Source organism: Rattus norvegicus, chromosome 18 (genome assembly GCF_036323735.1).
Source record: "Rattus norvegicus strain BN/NHsdMcwi chromosome 18, GRCr8, whole genome shotgun sequence".
Classification (NCBI taxonomy): domain Eukaryota; kingdom Metazoa; phylum Chordata; class Mammalia; order Rodentia; family Muridae; genus Rattus; species Rattus norvegicus.
In genome coordinates, this window is record NC_086036.1 from 70548704 (window position 1) to 70568762 (window position 20059).

Consider the following 20059-nt stretch of genomic DNA (forward strand, 5'->3'; position numbering starts at 1 on the left):
AGTGAGATGGGTGGCTGTTTTTGTAGGCAAAGGAGATAAGACATCCAGCCAGCCTTAGTCCCAGTGATGTGCAAGGTCGGAGCCAAGCTTCTCTGTTCCTGTGCTCTGAGCTCATTCCGAACTGGATTTGATATCTTCGCAGTCACATCTCCCCACCCTCATAGCTTCCTTGAGCTGTGGTTCTGTCAGCAGTTAAGAGGTTTTCAAATTAGAAACATTTAAGGATTTCAGCTCGGCTAAATGCTGTCTTAATTATTTCCCAGCAGACCTCAAGCTCACAGGGACAAGAAAGTACACAAATAACTACGCTGCAGAGTGTGAGAGGTGCCCTTCAGGAGTCAAGGGAGACAGTCAGGGGGAAGCGTCTGAGGGAAAGCACACACCAAACCCCGAGATGCATGTGTCGGTGGTGGGGAGTGGTGAGGAGGGACACAGAGACTCCAGGAAACTCTCTCACAGGCACTATTCCACCAGGGTCTGAGACAAGCCCATCTTTCCCTAGGTGTAGGTATCAGAGGGCGGGGCCAGGGCAGAAAGTGCCTAACAGGGTTAGCTACAAAACTAAATGAACATCTGGTTTGCATTCATCTGGGAAAATAACCTTACCCGTTTCCATCTGCAAGGTACCTGTCACAGATGGCAGCCGGTCAGTGGGAACGTTTCTGTTTAGTGAGTGGACTGCAAAGGGAATGGGGACTCCTCTCCTAGTCCCAAGACCAGGTCCTCAGGGGCTCTAGATAATCTATGCCTTCCCTCTTTAAGAGAGTCCATGCCAGTTAAAGACCAAGAGATGTAAAGACAAAGTAGCTTAGTGATTTCCAGGTTAGGATTTAAATCTCAGCCCGTGACCTGACAGAACACACCAAGCCAACATGGTTCCATGTGAAGAGGTTTAATGAGAGAAGAAGAGTAGAAGGGAGGAGAGGAGGCCGACCATGGGCACGTGGGGGGAAGGAGGTAAGGGGCAAGAACAGAGAACAAAGAGCAAGAGGGAGATGAGTGGGCAAGCAGCCCCCTTTATAGTCAGGCACAGCTGGCTGTTGCTAGGCAACTGGGGCGGAGCATACCTGGCTGCTGCCAGGTAGCTATGGGGGTGGAGCTTAGAATACCAACACCAGGGTCTGGCAAAACTACTCTGTGGTATGAGAGTTCTTTTGGTGAATTGAATTGAATTGAATACTGGGGCTAGCTTCACCGTTTGACAAACACACTAAAAGTTATTTTAACTGTATACTTTAAGGGGGTAAATTTGGGCCTGAAGACATGACTCAGTGTCTAAGAGCACTGGCTACTCTTCCAGAGGGCCCAAGATTGATTTTTACCATTCACATGGCATCCCACAACCATTCATAACTCTAGGCCCAGGAGGATCCAATGCCCTCTTTCTGCCTCTGCAGGCACCAGACACATATGTGGCATACAGACATACATGCAGACAAAATATCGAACACATAAAAAAATCATAGAAGAATAAATTTATATTCTATGACATCTCAAAAGCTTTTGCTCGTTAAAAAAGGGACGGACTGGAGCTGTGTGTATGGTGCTCACCTGGAATCCAGCATTGGGCAGGTGAAGGCAACGAAGACTCAGAGCTCAGGGTCATCCTTGGCTTCGTGGTAGCTTAGAGGCCAGCCTGGGGTATATGAAATTCTTTTTCAAAAAGGAAAAGAACTGTCTTTAGCCAACTACGTCGCAGAGTGAGAAATGCAGATAAAGAGAAGTGTCCTTTTGCTATTTCGGCTTACATCAGTGTTTCCCTTCAAGGCTGAGGGGGACACTTTGAGTGCAATAGGCCTCCTACATTAAGGGTTCCTGGAACCCCATAGCCTTCCTTTCTCTGAAGCTTCTAAAGGACTCTCTGAGGCCCAAGGAAAGGGGCACAGTCTGCCTCACTCCCCACTAGCACCTGAAGAGGTTGGTCTGAAGTAGCTAGACAGTCCCTAGGCAAGGCCACCAATGAGAGGACATAGCAGCTGACTCATCTCAGTGTCCTACCTAAAGATAAATGAACAAAGTTCTAGCAGCCTGTCCCTACCGACTGGTGTGCAAGCCTTCCAGATGTCTCTGAAGGGACGGGCCAGCCTCACTCTGCACTGGCCTTAGAGAGACGGGGGTGGGCTGTACCTCCGAGCTACCTTGGATGGCGTCACACATTGATGCTGCCACTGCATGAGGACGTCATGAGCATGTCCGAATCGGGAGGTGCAGTTGTGATGGATGTGAGCCAAGGCAGCTCTCTCCTGAGGAAGAGCAGTCCTGTGGAGGATACTGTTGATTATATAAAGCCAGTCTCAGATGCCAGGGGTAAGGCACAGGCCCTCTAAAGACTACCAAAGCATAGTCAAGAACTCTACCCTGTGTGGGCAGTGGGTTAGAAGTTTCTTCAGTTATGTGGGGATGGGGGACATCTTCACAGGAAGATTAAGTTACCCTAATTAAGAGAAAAATAATAAAAAGAGAAAACACCACCATGGCCTCTTAAGCCATGGGTAGCAATCCTGTAACTGGATGTGGGAGTTAATATGGCAGCTTCATGCTGTGCCCATTTAGCAGATTAACAGCGATAGGTTCACCTCTGGAGCCTATGAGCACCCCGACCCTTGGTTCTTGGCCAGATTTCCAGTGCTAGGCATATGTTCCCTTTGGTAGAACAGGCCCAATCTCATTGACATGCCGCCATTGTATCTGTGGGCACACCATATTTCTCTATGATTCGTTGTCAGTAAATGTTTGGTTTGTGAACCTATTTCACATGTCCATGTCCTTGGGGTCAGTAAAAGAGTATCTAGTGAAAGGGAGTCTAGGGTGGAAAATGTCTAAGACAACCTGTTTTTCTCTCTTCCTAATTAAGAGCGGTGATCTAAGAGGTCACGAGGGAGACACTGTCATTCTCTTTGGCATTTAGAAATGTGTTTGCAAAGATCATTGAGTTAAAGACAAAAAAACAAACCACAGGAGCAAAGCTGTGTCTAGGGATGGTGCCCAGCTTCTTCAGTGGTGGCAGGGGAAGAGAGGGCTCCACGGGTGTGAAAACAAAGATGGAGACCCTGGCTCTCTGCAAGACGCCTCCAAACACAATTTACCCAGCCCGACTTGGGGAATCCTGGCCCGCTGGAGTTCCTAGTAGGGTATGGAAAGGACAGAACTCCCCTGAGACTGCTCTGACGCTCCCACAATGATGACTTTGCACAACAGCCTTGACTCTGTGAGCCTGCATCCGAGGTCACCTGATCCACCTTGGCTTTTCCTCCAGGTGGACCTACCATGACTTCTTCAACCGGTATCGGGTGTTGATGAAGAAGAGAGAGCTTGCCAACACCACCGACAAGAAGAATATCTGCAAGTCTGTCCTGGAGAGTCTCATCAAGGTGATGTAGCCATAGGAGGCCATGGACCGAAAGCCCCAATGGTGGAGGTGGGGATGGAGGCTACCTACAGCTCTGTCTTTATCCCCGCAAAACTACTAAAGAAGTTGAGCGATTTCTTACAAGAGACTGGGATTAAAGAGTCCCCTTCCCTACCCAGAGCACCCCTTCCCTATCCACATCTCAGAACACAGGGAGCACAGGTCACTAGGGTGTGTAAGGAAGCAACTGCTGCTGTCTATCCCAGCATCTCTGGCCTCTCAGAGCTGATGTACTGAGTGGAGGTCCGATCCGTAGCCAGCCTCGGCTTGTTATAAATAAAGCAACAGATATTCTCGGGCCTTTGACAAAGTGTTTTAAATGAAACAACCAAAAAGATCTCATTTTGAGGCTGGAAAAATTATAAAGCCAGAACTGTGAGGGGCAAACCCTTGAATATTTCAGTATTTCCTAAGAGTTCCAGAGATACAGCAGAGTGTAATGATCCCTGCTTCCATAAAATGTTAAGCCATGGAAGACATCTTTCAGAAGCGACAAAAATTAAACATGTTTTTGCACACTAACCGGCTGGGACAGCGTTTTGAAGTGGTAGTGTAGTTGGACGAAGGCTGTGCTCGGTTGATGGGACTCTGGTTAGCCATGGTTTTGTTGTGGTCCATCCATCATGTTTCTGCACCTCATTTTTCCTGGGTTAGGAAAATGTGTCCACGCTCAGCTGAGTTCAGTTACTATCCGGCACTGGGAGTTTCTTCTTTGTTGATGTGAGGGCTGGCCTCATGGTATATATTCCCCAACCCTATGAGTAGTTTCCATGACTGCCTGACTGCCTTTCACTTGGTCCAGGGTCATAGTTCACCCTGGTAACTAGCAGGACCTTCTTCCATCCACAGACAAGGAAAGCGAGGTACAAGAAGTGGCCGTAAATTGATTAGGGTTTCACGGGTAGTCAGTGCCTACTTATGTGAGGTGATTGGTTAGGGCTGCTGTTCACAGCTCTCACTCCCGGAGACAGATGGCTCATTTCTGCTTCGATTAAGACCTCCTAGAGATACTGCATTTCTTCCCCATTTTCCCCCATTCCTTAGGCCACGTCTTCCAGAATCAACATCCTCACTGAGTAGGATTTTGGCTGAGCCATGGGTTAACCTCGAAGACCACATGCCTGGTCCTTCGCTCACCGGAGTGTTCTGTATACTTAGGAATAGAGTGGTCAGAGGAGACTTGGAGAGCAACAGGACTTACCAGTCCCTTTCTGTGGGAATAGGCTGTCCGTTGGTAGATACTTCATTAGGCTACTTCTAGTCAGGAATGTCCAGGGGGGAAAGTATAAAATGCCCCACAGACTTGCCTGCATTTTCTCAACCAAGGTTCCTCTTTCCAACATAACTCCGGTTTGTGTCAAGCTGACAAAAACCAGCCACCATGATGTATGACAGAACTTACTCCTTCCTACCTATGGCCTTCATGCCAGCACCTGTGCTTAGATGACAGTTGTTTGCAAAGGAGTCTCAGCCATCGATGGTTTACTCTTCCAAGCTTGTCCACAAGTACCCTGCTGGGTCATGCCTCCTTACTGGGGCGAGCACAAGGAAGGGCAACTAATTCTAATCTTATGGTTAAGACAGTGATTATATGTTTAGGGGGGAAAGTTCATAGTGGAGTTTTATTTGAATATTAGTTGCAGTTTACAATTATATGTATATTTCTGTGATCATTTAAGTAATTGCCAACTGTCAATTGACTAGGACAAGTCATTGCTTCCACAAAGGCCCTGAGCCCATGGCTACCACCCCCATTTCATACCACAGCCCACAAAGCCTTTGGTGGCGAGTTCCTTCCCATACCCACCTTCAATTCCCTGTGTGTAACGCCCTCCTGATTCTTGGAACCACAGAACAGTGGCATGCGCTATGCCCTGCTCTGCTAGAATTCTCTGTCCTCACCTTCAATAGCTGTCTCCCTCTTCTGGTTCACATAGACCTTTGTCCACCTGCATAGACATAACTGCCTAAACCAGTGGTTCTCAACCTGTGGGCCGTGTCCCCTTTCAGGGTCACACATCAGATATCCTGCACATCTGATATTTGCATTACGGTTCTTAACAGTAGCAAAATTGCAGTTTTGAAATAGGTGCAAAATAATTTTATGGCCAGTGGTCCCCACAACATGAGGAGCTGTATTGAAGGGTTGCAGCATTGGGAAGGGTGAGAACCACTGGCCTAGAACATCCTTTTTGAATATCGTTTATTTGGTTTTTTTTTTGGTTTTTTTGTTTTTTTTTTTTTTGCTAATCCTCCCCACTCCTTAAGACAAAGTCTTCTGTTCACTTTTCTATCTGCCCTCCCCATGGTGTTGGAATCTTGGCGACAGGTATCTTTTTAGTGGCCCCATCCTGGGTTCGCGTTTGTCTCAATATGAAGATTCAGGTCTGCTTTATGAATATCGAGAACCTAGGTATATCCACCAGACAGGGGGCAGAGGGGATACACGGAATCTGGCGAGTAGTTCTGCCTTGGAAGGAAAGAGTAGCGCTCTGTGCACAGTTCACTAACCAGCCAGTCTCCCTCCCAATCTTGTAAAGGATCCAGACAAGTTCCAGTTTGGCCGCACCAAGATCTTCTTCCGGGCAGGTCAGGTGGCCTACCTGGAGAAGCTTCGGGCAGACAAGTTCCGGGAGGCCACCATCATGATCCAAAAGACGGTCAGGGGCTGGCTGCAGAGAGTGAAGTACCGGAGGCTGAGAGCAGCTACGCTAACCCTGCAGAGATTCTGCCGAGGATACTTAGCCCGCAGGTGAGCCATGGTGGGGTACATCTGGAGTCAAAAGGAAGGGGAGGCCTCGTTATCTGAATCACAGTGCTTCCCCCTGGACCTATCCGCTTCTTAAATTGGTCCTAGTGGCTGCGTACATCCCTGCAGTGCCCTTGTTGTTTCAGGGTGCAGATCTGACGTCTCCCGATACCCCAATCTATCCCCAGTCCCCCAGCACTAAACCTAGTACATTCTGTGTCTGGTTTGGGTACAAATCAACCATCTCTTCTTTACCTGAACCCCAGAGTAAAAGAATGTCTTTCAGGAAGAAAGACATGAGTCTAGTTAATGCGCATGTAATCTCATCATTTACACTGAAATCTCAAAGTCGCTTGATTTCCAGTTGGTGCTGGACAGGTACAGGGAAGCCCTTCTATGAATTACTCTGCACCAGGACCATAGAGAAAGGATACACCTCATTCCGCCATAGCAGCTACCATGCAATAGAGCCAGCCAGGCTCTCTTCCCTACCCAGTGCCACACAAAGGGAGCGACTGTCACCACACACTGCCCAACTGATGGCTCTTGGCTGGCGAATGGTAGGGTGGCAGAGGCCATCTCCACTGAGGCGTGCGTAAGATGTCCCCTCCTTGTAGGTGTTTCCATGGCTTTTCAGGTTGAAACCCTGCCTGCCTCACGGGCAGGGCTCTCTCCCGTCCTTGGAGAAATGACGGAAATTACATATGGCTCTTGTGGCTCAGAGTGGGTTTCTCAGGTGGCTGCTCAACCCCACCTCCACCAGAGAGGCACACAGGCCCTAAGTCCAGTATAGGCTTCTTTTGCATGGTAGAGATAGAGGTGCTGTCCTTGCCCATGGGCTTCCTCGCCCCAGGCTGCTTACTCACACACAGCCAGAGAGATGGCTCATGCTGTGTCACCTCTGTACTGTTGAGACAAGCTCCAACACAGGATGAGAGGACAGTGGGATCAACTCTGAGTGGTTCCTCACAATCCCTGCCGTGAATTCCTTCATCAGCACCTGCCCCTCACTGGAGAGGCCACCATCTTGGGCTACTGTCCTGGTGGCGAGTGGGCAACTACATCAGGGAGCATGTGATCCACCGGACAAGGCCTTGTGTGAGGAAAGGACAGACAGATAGACTAGGGCAGCCTGAACCTCAGCACGTGGATACCGGCTGGCACTGGGGGATACTTCCTTTCCCAGGGCTGTGCTAAGTGATTTCTTGGGTCCTCTCCACCAGCTGGCATTCTTGGTGAGAAGGGTAGGAAGTAATCCTCTGGTTCTCGCTTACTGAGGTGGGTGGAGAAGTGAGAGATTGCAAAGTTTGTGGGAAATAAGAAAACTGCAAGGGCTCATTGCTGGCCTGGGGAAACTTTTTGTTTTTGTTTTTGTTTTTTCTCTTTTGGTCCAGCAAACACTTGCTCTGTTCCAGCACCGCCAGGTCCTGAACTAGCAGGGTGTTTGAAGGATCTCTGAGGGACAAACAGCAATGTGATCCCTTAAGAATAAAAAATACTGGCTAGGCTACAGAGATGGCTCAGCAGTTAAGACCACTGGCTTCTCTTTCGGAGGGACCCAGATTCCATTCCCAACACCTACATGGCAGCTCATAGCTGTCTATAACTCCAGTTTCAAGGCTTTTGACACCCTCACAGGACATACATGCAGGCAAAACACCAATGCACATAAAATTCTTTTTCTTTAATTGCATTTTTATTTACATTTTAAGTGTTATCCCATTTCCAGGTTTCCCCCTCCAGAAACCCACTATCCCACCCCACCCCCTGCTTCTATGAGGGTGTTCATATACCCACCCACCCCCACTCCCCATCTCCCTGCCCTGACATTCCCCTACACTGGGGCATCAAGCCTTGACAAGACCAAGGGCCTCTCCCCCCATCGATGCCCGACAAGGCCATCCTGTGGGGATGGAACACATAAAATTTTAACCAAAGAACAGGAGATGCTACGGGTACTGTCAGAGAGTGCCTGATACAGAGAACAGTCTGGTGTGAGGTCAGAACCAGTCTGAGGCAGACCCTGGCAGACAGACCCATCAGAACATGTGGGGAAAACTGACCTGACTTGTTCTGAGCCCAGGTGTCAAGCACTCAAGGCAGTGGTGCATATGGGAAAGGTGACATGAGTCAGTCCAGTGGATTGGGGGTAGGGGGGTCCAACTAGGGCCACAGAGGGAAGCAGGGCTCATTCTGTCACTAGCTTAACAGACCAGCTCCCTTCTCCTGAGGCCACCTGTGCTCCTTCCCCACCACTCCAGACTGACTGAGCACTTGAGGAGAACCCGGGCGGCCATAGTGTTCCAGAAGCAGTACCGCATGCTGAAGGCCCGCCGAGCCTACTGCAGGGTCCGCAGGGCTGCGGTCATCATCCAGTCCTACACGAGGGCCATGTGTGTACGCAGAAGCTACCGCCAGGTGAGTAGCTGCGGTGACCATCTCACGTCACCTTCCAGCTCCCCTGCCCCAGGGCCGCTGCCTGTTAGGCTTCCCAAAACCTTAAGCTCCTTAGACTATGGCTCCTTCTGTCTCAGTGTTTCACTGCTCTGAAGAGATACCGTGACTGAGGCAACTCTTTCAAAGGAAAACATTTCACTGGGACTGGCTTACAGTTTCAGGGGTTCAGTCCATTATCATCATGGTGGAAAGCACGGTGGCATGTAGGCAGGCATGGTGTTAGAGGAGCCCAAAGTTCTACATCTTGATCTGCAGGTAGAATAAGGGGACTGTGTGCTATGCTGGGCATAGCCTGGGCATAAAGAGACCTCAAAGCCCGCCCCCACAGTGACACACTTCCTCTAACAAGGCCACACCCCCTAATAGTGCCACTCCGAGCCAAGCAAGCATTCGTACACATGAGCCTATGGGGGCCATTCCTATTCAAACCGCACCTATTAGTAAATAAGAGTAGAAACAAGAGTTTGGATCCACTCCCCTGTGTACCCATGGTCTACAGAACCTAGCAGCTAAGACTTCCAGTCAAGTCCTCAGATGTTATAGGCCACATAATGTCGATCTCCTAACCCCAAGGCCAGGCCAGCTTTTAAACCCTGGGTAGTTACAGAAGCCATACTTGTCTTCACCAGGTCCTCACGGAGCACAAAGCCACCATCATCCAGAAGTACGCCCGGGGCTGGATGGCACGGAGACATTTTCAGCGGCAGCGGGATGCAGCCATTGTCATCCAGTGTGCCTTCCGGAGGCTCAAGGCCAGGCAGGCACTGAAGGCCCTCAAGATCGAGGCCCGTTCTGCAGAGCATCTGAAACGCCTCAACGTGGGCATGGAGAACAAAGTTGTCCAGCTGCAGCGGAAGATTGATGACCAGGTCAGTGGCGGAAGTTTCCTACACAGCTGGTGAAGCCTGGGTGATATGGAGACATGCTTGAGAAGGACCCCAAGCTTTCTGAAGGAGCTGCAGGATCCAGATACCCCAAGGGCACTGCCCAGTCAGAATAGTTATTGACCGTAGTACACAGAATAGTGTCACTCTCCAACAAAGTTACCAGGTCCTAGCCTTTCAGGACCTGTAAATGTGCTCCCTCACACACCAGAAGAAGCTTTTGCAAGAGTGTATAAGTTAGGGATATCTGGATGGGAAGATGGCCTTGGGCTGTCCAGGTGAACCCCATGAGATCATAGCGTGCTCATGAGAGAAAGCTGCAGACAGAATTAAGTAGCAGAATGCAGAACCACACATGCTCCAGTATTCAGGCCACCTTTAAGAGCTACAGATAACAGTAGTAGGCTCTCCCCTAGAGTCTTTAAACAGCCACAGCCCTGCTGGCCACTTTTAGAAGTTCCTTCCAGAGCTGTAAAACAGTAGCTTTTACACTGTTCTGAGCCACCAACCTCATGGTATTTTTAATGGAGCAGTAAGAATAAGAGACCCATGGCCCTGCCCCCTCCAGAGGCTTCATGGTATAGCTACAGCAATAGCTGGTGCTTAATAAGGCTTCCTGTGTACCCACATTGTGTTCCCCTCTTTGTTTATGACGGTTTCCCATGAGGTAAACGTTGCTGTCCTATCTGGTATGACATTGGTATTGCATTGTTTAAGCTCTTACCTCTGTCTGCACTGGCTACCTCACACATTAACCAGCTAGATGAGCGATGTGTCACTGCTGAAGCCCACTGTGGGTGGAGTTCTGTGAAAGGATCTGAGGCGAGCATAGGATACTGGCTTCCTTGGGGTCCTGTAGACTCGGGTAGAATACAAGTTGGAAATAGGTTCACACCAGTCAGACAGTCCAAGTGTCTGTTCCTCCATACCCTAGAAGACCTTTGTTTGGTGCCAGATTGTGTCAGATATTCTGTTAGGTTCCAGGTAGGAGGGACCATGGCCCATGTTGTATGCCGTATTATAAAAAATAAATTATTAGGGGCTGGAAAGATGACTCATTGGTTAAGAGCACTGGCTCCTCTTCCAAAGGTCATGAGTTCAATTCCCAGCAACCACATGGTGGCTCACAACCATCTGTAATTGAATCCGATGCCCTCTTCTGGTGTGTCAAGGACAGTGTGATCATATACATAAATAAATAAACCCTTAAAAAATATACTAGTACCAGGGAGATTTTGAAGCTTCTCATAACCTCAAAGCAGGAAAAAGACAAGTCATTTTGGTTTTAATTTTCTTTTTAAAGCTATTCTCCTATGATCCCAACTAGTCTGCATTTCCATTATGTACCATTGTGATTTTTTTTGAGTACCCCAAAGCCTGTGGTGGGTGTTTTAAGTTCACTCAGGTATGATCCACACGACAGATGATCCTCGCATGACATCGTGAGTCATTTTTGAAGGACGGTGGGCTGGGGACATCAAATATCTTGGCAAAGCCACACAGGTATAGAGTGTTAGACTCTGAACCGTGCCCCAGGTTTCATCGTACAGCTTGCATGAAAGACCGTGCTAGCTTCTTAGTCCCAGATGTCACCAGTGAGCTAGCCCTGTTCTCTGTGCTGCTGCTGCTGCTGCTGCTGCTGCTGCTGCTGCTGCTGCTGCTGCTGCTGCTGCTGCTGCTACTGCATTGGCTCTCAGAGAGGAAAGGAGACCCATTGCAATGGGACTTTGGCAGTAAAGTGAGCACAGGACCGGCCCTCCCAAAAACCAAGGAGAGAAAGGATGAAGGCATACATGGTGTGGATGTGAGGAAAAGAAAAATCTGGCAGTGGGGAACCAGCCATGGCAGCGGGGGACCAGCCATGGCAGTGGGGGGATACTTGATCTTAATGTACTCATGCTATACTCGGTGTGTTTGGAGCTTCTCACAACCTGAGGGCAGGAAAATAGGTGAGTCATTTTGGTTTGCTTTGCTTATTTTTTTTATTGGTATTATTTTTAGAGGTAGACTTTCATGTAGCCCAGGCTAGCCTGCGACTCCATTTACAGCCAAGAATGACCTTGAACCTCTGATCTTTCTGACTCCACCTCCCAAATGCTGGAAGCACAGGGGTGTGGGCTACCAGGCTCGGTTTTATGCCCTGCTAGGGCTCACCCCTGCTTCGTGCTGCAGAGCAAGCATTCTGCCAACTGACCGTACAGTGAACCGTCACATTCCCCGTACAATGAACCAATTTCTGACTAAGCTAGGTGTCCTACTCATGAGCCCCACTGTGGAGACAGCTGACAATGGGGTGCTTTGCTTTGCTGCTCTGGGCAGAGACCAGGCTTCTGAAGATCCAGTGGCCTGGGTATGTGTCCTCTGGGAGTTACCCAGAGTGCTGGCTTAGATATGCCATCTTACTTAGGGTTCTGTTGCTGTGATGAAACACCATGACCCAAAAGCAAGTTGGGAAGGGAAGGGTTTATTTGGCACAGTTCATCATCAAGGGAAGTCAGGACAGGAACTCACACAGGGCAGGAACCTGGATGCAGGGGCTGACGTAGAGATCATGGAGGGGTGCTGCTTACTGGCTTGATCAGCCTGCTTTCTCATAGAACCCAGGACCACCAGCCCAGGGTTGGCCCTACCCATTGGGCTTCTCCCCTCCTGAGAAAATGCCTTGTCGCTGGATCTCATGGAGGAATTTCCTCAACTGAGACTCCTTCCTCTCTGGCGACTCTTGTGTCAAGCTTATACCCAAAACCAGCCAGTGCAGATGCTCAGTATAAAAAGACAGCCCTCCCAGTGTGAGCTGGGGATGTTCACTTCCCACTCTGGTCAGCCTGTGGTAACACAGGTCAGAGAGGCAGTGACCAGGGGAAAGGTCTGCTCAAACACACAGTACCTCGGTGTCCACTGTTTCTGTCAGGACTGTCGGTGCCGGGTCAATGCCAGTGACCATTTGAGTCACTTTTCTAGACATAGTATAGTCCGAGGACAAGGAGACTAAAGCCACTGTCCCTACTAGGGAGGAGCATCTGTGTGCCCAGGTTTCAGATAGTGCTCAGTATTAGCTTTATTGGTGTGTGAGGTCAACTGTAGAGGATAAAAATAACACAGTATTTCCCACCCCACGTGCTTGAACATGAGAAAGAAGCAGATTTGAAAGACCTATTTTTAAATGAAGCTCTTGCCTTAAGCTTTCTGCTCAGCAAACATCTGTGAGCTGTGGCAGATGCTGTCACCCTGGGAAAGGCTCCCTGTATGTGGTGGGTAATCAGGCGACATGTGAGATCTTTCTCCCGCTGATCCCCATGTGGTTTCCATGCCAGGCACTGTTCCCATACATTAACTCACTGATCAATACCATGCTAATGGGATAAGTATTACTACCGTCCCCATTTTAAACACAAGTACACTAAAGGCACAGAGGGGATAAGTAACCAACCGAAGGACACACAGCCAGGAAGTAGCCTGGCTGGAATTTGAATCTGTTTTCAGATAGGCTTTGCCACCTCCGGCTGGATTTCTAGATCATTCCTAGTGGAAGGCTCTTGGGACGTGTGAGGAATGTTCTTCAGTCCACAGAGGCTCTCCCATCAGTTGGGGTCATGCTCCTAAAAGTCTCATATCCTCAGAACTGTTGAGCAATGTGTGGCACCTGTGGTGGCAGAAGCATGGGACACATCACTGTGGGCAGTCCTGGGCACACATGGGGAGAGGCATGAGCACATGTCACCACGGACACTGGCGATCCCTTGGCGGGAAGCCCAGCTGTTGGAAAGTAAGTTGAGTGTCTTTTCCCCTGTGATTCCTAGAGCTAATCTAGGCAGCTGCTCTCCTGAGTCTTTAATCCAGAAGGAGAGATGTATATTACCAGAGATACCAGAGGTGAAGTATCCCAGTTCATTTCTCAGATTAGCATGACATGGGAGGCAGTGTCTCAGTCACAGGAGGCAGGAGTCTGGGGAGAGTATCTCGCTACCATGGGAAGGAAAGTGAAAGGCAAAACCAGGGAAGATGAGGACCCCAGGTTTCTGTCTTAAGAACTGAGGACCCCCAGCTGCAGAGAGCAGACTCCATTTGACACCAAGCCTGTGTACAGTCAGCAGAAGACAGGGTCACATGAGAGTCCCTCAGAAAGAAACCGGGCAGTTGGGAGCCCGGAGCTGTCCCAGATGCAAACACAGTTTCCTTGTGGGTTTCTGGACTCTGATGTGATAAGGACACCTTCTTCATGGTGTCCTTCACAATACCCTTCAGCAGCAGAGACAGGGGCCAACCCAGAAACCTGCTGTTAGCCTCGTTAGAACTCTATGACTTACTTCAACCAAAATGATAGAGTCCATGAACTTGGCCAGTGTGCGAGAGTGACATGGCCAGACTTTTCGTTGCTTGTAATAGAACTCAGGGTTCTTAGGCCCTCATAAGGTTGTGTTTAAATATTTTTATTAGGAGAAATATAACCCAAATCAATAGTTCAGTCAGTGGCCTTTAAATCAGTTTGGTTAGGGATAGTTAATAAATAGCCACCAAGTAAATAATGCATTTGTCCATATTTTATAATTCTTGAGGACATCTATACATGTTAGAAAAAGTGTGCAAAAGGTTACAGCTCGGGGACTTTTCCGTGTCCCAGTTTTCACTGCTGTAACTATCCGGGGCTAGCAGTCACCTTCACTGAGGGTGATGTTAATAGGCAAGAATGAGGTACAGTGCTCATCTAATGAAGGCTGTGTTGACTTCACCACGATTCTTGCAATGATTTCCCCTCTTCCCACACCAGCCCAAGTCTGACTGGGAACCACAATAAGTCTGGTTGTGTGGGTCCCGTGTTTAGGATACAAATCGGACATCCATGAGACGCCAGATGCTGGGGTTGTTTGAATGGCAAAGGGTTGGTGATGAGTGGGTGTTGGGACTGGCAGAAGCAGAGGCTTCTGTGAGTCAGCCTAAGGGACTCCGTGGAGACCTCAGGCCAGTGAGGCTCCCTGGCGGTTACTGAGCACTGACTGTGTGGCACATGCCGGAGAAGCACTTTGTTCCCTACGTCTCAATAATGACCTTCTAAGATGGGAATTTCTCCTATCTTCTAGTCTATATGGGAAGAAGTGGGCCACAGAAAAGCAAGTGACTGGAACAGACATACAGAGGGCCAAGGCTGAGGTGAGCTCAGGCACAGGCCTCGCAGCAGCAGACACCTTCTTCCCCAGTGTTTGAGTCTGGTCCCTGGTAGCATCAGGATCAGAAAAGCTGGGTCTTCAGAAACCTCTGCATTGCAAAGTGATGTATTTGACCAGAGCGGGATGAGAGGTGCCCGCATCCCCTGCCTCTAACACAACACTTTCCTCTCTTCATATTCCAACCAGTTCCATCCAGCCACCTCCTCAGCCACCTCTCTACAATGTTGACGTGACCCAAGCCATGCCAGGGAGAGGTTGACAACCAATATGGCCTGACTCACATCCCAGAGCAGACATGAGGACAGAGTAGCTACCCAAACCTGCCTTCCACCTGTGCATGGATCCTCTGCCTCCAGTGTAGACCCAGACCCTGGCGAACAGTTCGCACAGATGTTGCATCCTTCTAGATAGTTGCTGCTTAACTGGGTGTCTTTTAGATTCTGCAGTGAGGCCGACAGCTAGCCCAGCTATGCAGAGAAGCGGCTATACCTGGAGCTTGCAGTGTGGGGAACCTCGCACACAAGGAATGCATCATTTGCATGCTCATGCATTGATCACACGAGCCATGTGGTGCTGTGTAGGTGCCAACAGCTTTTCTTTGAGCGTTTATGTAAGGTTTCGTTTTTCTGTGAGTCAGTCATTGATCCTGATGACCTGGCTTATTAGCATTTTAGCTGACGGCTCTGTTCTGCTTGGAGTTGCTGTGGGGCCCAGCATTGGAGAATGATCATTGAGTGCGGCCTGCCTGCTGCAGCGTTCTCCCTCCTCCGTTCACTTCTCCCTGCCGAGCACTCTGCCTCACAGCCTCTCAGTCCTCCCAGACCCGACTCTGCCGTCCTTTATATAAGCGTCATTCTGGAAGTAGGATCTCAGGGCCTGCTGCACACATACGCTGACTGCTGATTGGGTCCACAGTCTGTAGCTGGGCGTTGTCAGATGTCAGTCTCTCCAGTGTGAATTCTGTGAGCCATGTTGACAGGTGGCAAGAGAGACCCTGGGGCCCCTTGGAGGGCCTCCTTGAAAGAGGGGATACTGAAGGGGTCCTTTGTCTCAGAGGAAGGGATTAGGTTACAGCTCTTTGTACCAGTAAGTCCAAGGCTAGGAGCTGTTGATGTGAAATAGTGGGGAGTCCTAAGAGGCCCAAACTGCAGATCCAAGAAGCTGGCTCCATTATTCCTGCAGCAGCAGCCTTCTCCGTGAGTGCTCATGTGTTTCCCATGGACTGTTTCAATGTCAGCCCTGCTATTTGTGTCTCTCTCTGCTTCTAGGTCCACACACAAGTTTAAAGCATCAGGGCATGCCCCGAGAGTGTCTGTACTGGCATGTAATGGTCCTGAGCTTTAATTCTGCCCTACAAGTCTTTTTTCTGGTGGCCTTTATGATTTTTCCTGACTCGATAACCCTCTCTTTTTCTTCTTTCTTACCCTCACCCCCACCCCATCTGCCGATGCTCTCTACAGAACAAAGAGTTCAAGACTCTGTCAGAGCAGTTGTCTGCAGTTACCTCCACCCATGCCATGGAGGTGGAGAAGCTGAAGAAGGAGCTGGCGCGTTACCAGCAGAACCAGGAGGCTGACCCCAGCCTTCAGCTGCAGGAGGAGGTACAGAGCCTGCGCACCGAACTACAGAAGGCTCATTCGGAGCGCAGGGTCCTAGAGGATACTCACAACAGGGAGAATGGTGAACTGAGAAAGGTATGCATGGACAGGAGGACCAACACTGGTGAAGGGCTGGTGGGTGGGGCACCTGTAGGAGATGTTTCTCCACGCTGAGGAAATTTCCGTGATTTCCAGGGCTTGTGTCCACAGGCAAGCCACCCTTCCTTTCATATATGCATGTGCGTTTGGGTCCTATAGCAAATGTCCGATCCCTGAGCGAGTGTTGATTGGACTGGCACCATTAGCTAAGCCTTGGGATCCCTTGGGAGAGTAAATGAGCTGTCTTTGCTCATCTTCCTCAAAGCCTCGAGTCCGTTCCCAGGGAAACGCTACAGATCTAGTCCTTAGAGAGAGAGGTAGCAGATGTCAAGTGTTACAGGGCTTCAGCAGCCCGTAGCCGTCATGCCTACGGGGAAACCCTTATGTTTGGGGGGGTCTGCTCTGCTGGTTGTAGCCAACTTTCCCATTCTCGTTTGTTGTTGTAAAATTACATTAAATGACTATCTTTTACCCTCTCTATATCCGGCACTATAGTGCCCCAAGATATCTGATAGATCTCTTAATCTCAGTCGGCAAAGTCTCTCACCCACTTGCTCCATCCCCTATCACACTGCGGAAGGCCTCTCTCTGAGCCGTCAGCAATCTCTCTACCCATCCAGTTCCCAAGGCAGGTTTCCATGCCAGAAACGCACATCCCAAGTCCGTGGCAGCCCAGTGTCTCTAGCCACCGCACGCTCTCGTACACTTAAATCTGCACATGAAAGAACACACAACACAATGACCTCTGATCCAGTTGATAAGATATAGTTGCCCACCTAAACATACAAAGCCTGGTACACACCCATCCCTTAAGGACATTCATAACAACCTGTAAAGGTGCAGCGTGGAATCTTTACGTCAGCATCCATGTTGTCTCCACGGCTTCTCCGTCGTCCCTCCCGTCTCTTCCTCCTTTCCGTACCGGTCTCCTTCCCTTCCCTCAAACTTTCCTCCTGCCCATCCTTCCTTCTTGTCCAGTGACAGGCCTCCTTCTGTCTTGTACCCGCTTCACCTATGACATCACCCCGCACTCGTTCTTAAGGCTTACTTAAGGAAGTCCATGAAATGGGACTTCCTGGGGTTGCTTCCACTGCTCCTGACTTTGAGCTACAAAGAAGCTCTTCTGAACTCCCAAGGCAGATCTTCTGAGAAGGAACAGTCCCTCAGTGCCATTGGAGGGCTGTCTATGGATTAAGCACACCTCTGTCCTCTTTCCCATCTCTACCATGATACGTGTAGTATCTGTCTGGCATACAGAGTAGAGTCACGTGGATTGAGAACCCGAGGAAGGAGAGTCAGTGCTGGTTAGTGCTGGAAGAAAAGCTCTGAAACTGGGACAGACCGTGCTGGCACACCCAGGGCAGACCCAGAAATACTGACCCTAACCCTACTGTGTGTTGTCAGGTTTGTGCAAGAACCCCTACCAGCCACAGTGCCCATGAGTAAGTGAGTGAGTGTACACATAAATACGCATGTACACATGGGCTTGATCACCTCTAAGATTGCTCCTGGGCTCGCGCCGGCTGACACATGCAATCTTGTATGTTTTCTAACTGAGTAGCAGACTTCAGCCCTGCTCTATGGTCTTTGTCTCTCCCACTGCCCTGGTTCTTCCTCCCAGCTGAGAACCATAGACTCTCTTTACCTTCCCTGCTTCCCATGAAACTTTTGAATCAGGGCCTCAGAGCACCTAAGATGGCTGGTTTTTTCATCCAAAGGTAGGTAAGGGTTTGCTGTAAGAAAACTTCCTTGGTAGAACAAAACAGAGATGCAATCATTTTGATCATCTTGATTGCTTTAAAAATGGCCATTGCCTAGGAACCTGTTGGCCTTGGAATTGAATAAAACTGGAGCTTGGAGAGGAGCAAAGACACCTGCTCCCATCCATAGGGTTTCACTCTGTAACCCTGGCTGGCCTAGTACTTGCTGTGTAGACCAGGCTAGCCTCAAACTCACAGAGATCTACCTGCCTCAGCCTCCTACATGCTAGGATGAAAACAATGTGCACCGCTGTACCCAGTTAAGACCCTCCTAACTCCAAACAAATGTGTGCCTGTGTGAACAACTGTCAAAGACGGGCATAGAACGATCAATTAAGTGGGAGGATCACTCTCTTTAGGAAATGGGAAACAGACATTTTCCTTTCGGTAGGGTCTGTGGAGTCTTTTGTTGCAGAAGTTGGAGAATGGTCAAGGAACAGCTGGCTCCTGGTTTCTATTCTAAGATCTGCCTAGCTGGGGTTTAATGTTCACCAGAGGCAGTCTCCAGCCTGAGCACGTGCTGAATATTAAGACGGTTGGTTTCCTTCTGGCCGGGTGCAGGGTCTTTCTGTGCATTGAGTGAGATTGATGAAGCCAGCAAAGCCCAGAGACGGAGCCAGCTGCTGGTAGATGTTTAATTAATGGGTTTGATGTTTCTGTCAGCAGAAACTGCAAGTGCTGTATTGGAGCTGGCAGGCTGGAACACTTGGGGCTGCCATCTCTGATGATTTTACCTGGTAGGCCGAGTGGCAGTGCTGTGGTCTTACCACAGGAATCCACCTGTGTCCGCAGGGCATGGAGCTGCCTCTGTCACATACACACCTAGCATTTTACACTAAGGGAGATATTACTTCAACCTCTCCACAGAGAAGCTCACAAGGACTCTTAACTTGGTTTCTCTTGTGCCATCTTAAAGCCTCAGCCTCCCTCTCTGGCTGCCTTCATGCAGCTGTGCAACCTTGCTATTTGGAAAGGAGGTGGCTCCCTGGGTTGCCCTTGGCATAGAAGATAATCATTCCTAATCCAGAATGGGCTTTGAAGGTTACCCAGAGCCTAGCTCAGTGCAAAATTGCAGCAGGAAAGGAAAAGTGAGCTGCAGCCCACTGCTTGGCCCTGAGGCAGCCTTGTCATGGCCCAGATGTCTGGTGGGCCCGAGGTCCCGAGTGCTCACACTGGTACGTCCGGTTGTGTGTTGCCTCATCTTCTCGGTCATAGAACTGTCTCTGCTGATGGGTTTTCTTGGCTGAATCCATTGTGTGGTCTTAGGTGTGAGATTTTGCTGAGGGGAAGCAGGGGGATCGGTCTGGAGAGATCAGGGCTCTTGTGTATTGAGTCTTCAGAGAGTCCTGAACCTGCTGTACCCAGAGTTGCACTCTGACTGGCTCAGGGTTTGTGGTTTCATGGAAAGGCTGACAGTTATTAGGAAATTTAACTCATCTCTGTGGGCCTTAGGTCTTGCCCAGAATGATAGAAGTCATTGCCCTTCGCTCAGCAGGTATTTATTGGGTGCCTCGTGTGTTAGAGGCCATTCTACACGGTGGAACAAAAATTATAATCAAAAAAGTTTTTTTCACTCCTAGAAAACAGAAGGTAGAGATAGAAGTCCTTCTGAGATTATCCATCATGTGCTATAAAAGAAAGATGACCGAAAGGGTAATGTAACCTTATGTGATGGGGTATGGCTCATGTGTGACAGGCGGAGGCCCCTCTCTAAGTGAGGTGAGAATTAGCCATGAGGACTTCTGTGCTGGTACTGAGGTGTTCTGAGCAGCCAGAAGGAGCAAGGTACTAATGCTTTAGCAGAGATTGGCGTCAGTGCCTTCTGATCTCAGGAATAGGTATAGCCTGTGACATCTCCAGGGAGAAGCAGCTCTGTCCTTAGCGTCGGAGGCTTTGTCAGCTTGAGAGTGATTGGAACACATCTTCTGGGCTATCTCG

At 49.4% G+C, this 20059-nt stretch overlaps 1 protein-coding gene across 17 annotated transcripts in view; it reads left to right on the top strand.

Annotated features, from left to right (window-relative positions):
- Myo5b (myosin Vb) overlaps window positions 1-20059 on the top strand; it is a 300202-nt gene that overhangs the window by 234987 nt on the left and 45156 nt on the right. For all 17 annotated transcript variants that reach the window (XM_063277100.1, NM_017083.2, XM_063277099.1 and 14 more), the window contains 5 exons: window positions 3257-3371; window positions 5950-6161; window positions 8420-8576; window positions 9245-9484; window positions 16125-16358. In XM_063277100.1, the coding sequence (XP_063133170.1) occupies window positions 3257-3371; window positions 5950-6161; window positions 8420-8576; window positions 9245-9484; window positions 16125-16358 (958 nt within the window). The remainder of the gene's footprint in view (window positions 1-3256; window positions 3372-5949; window positions 6162-8419; window positions 8577-9244; window positions 9485-16124; window positions 16359-20059) is intronic.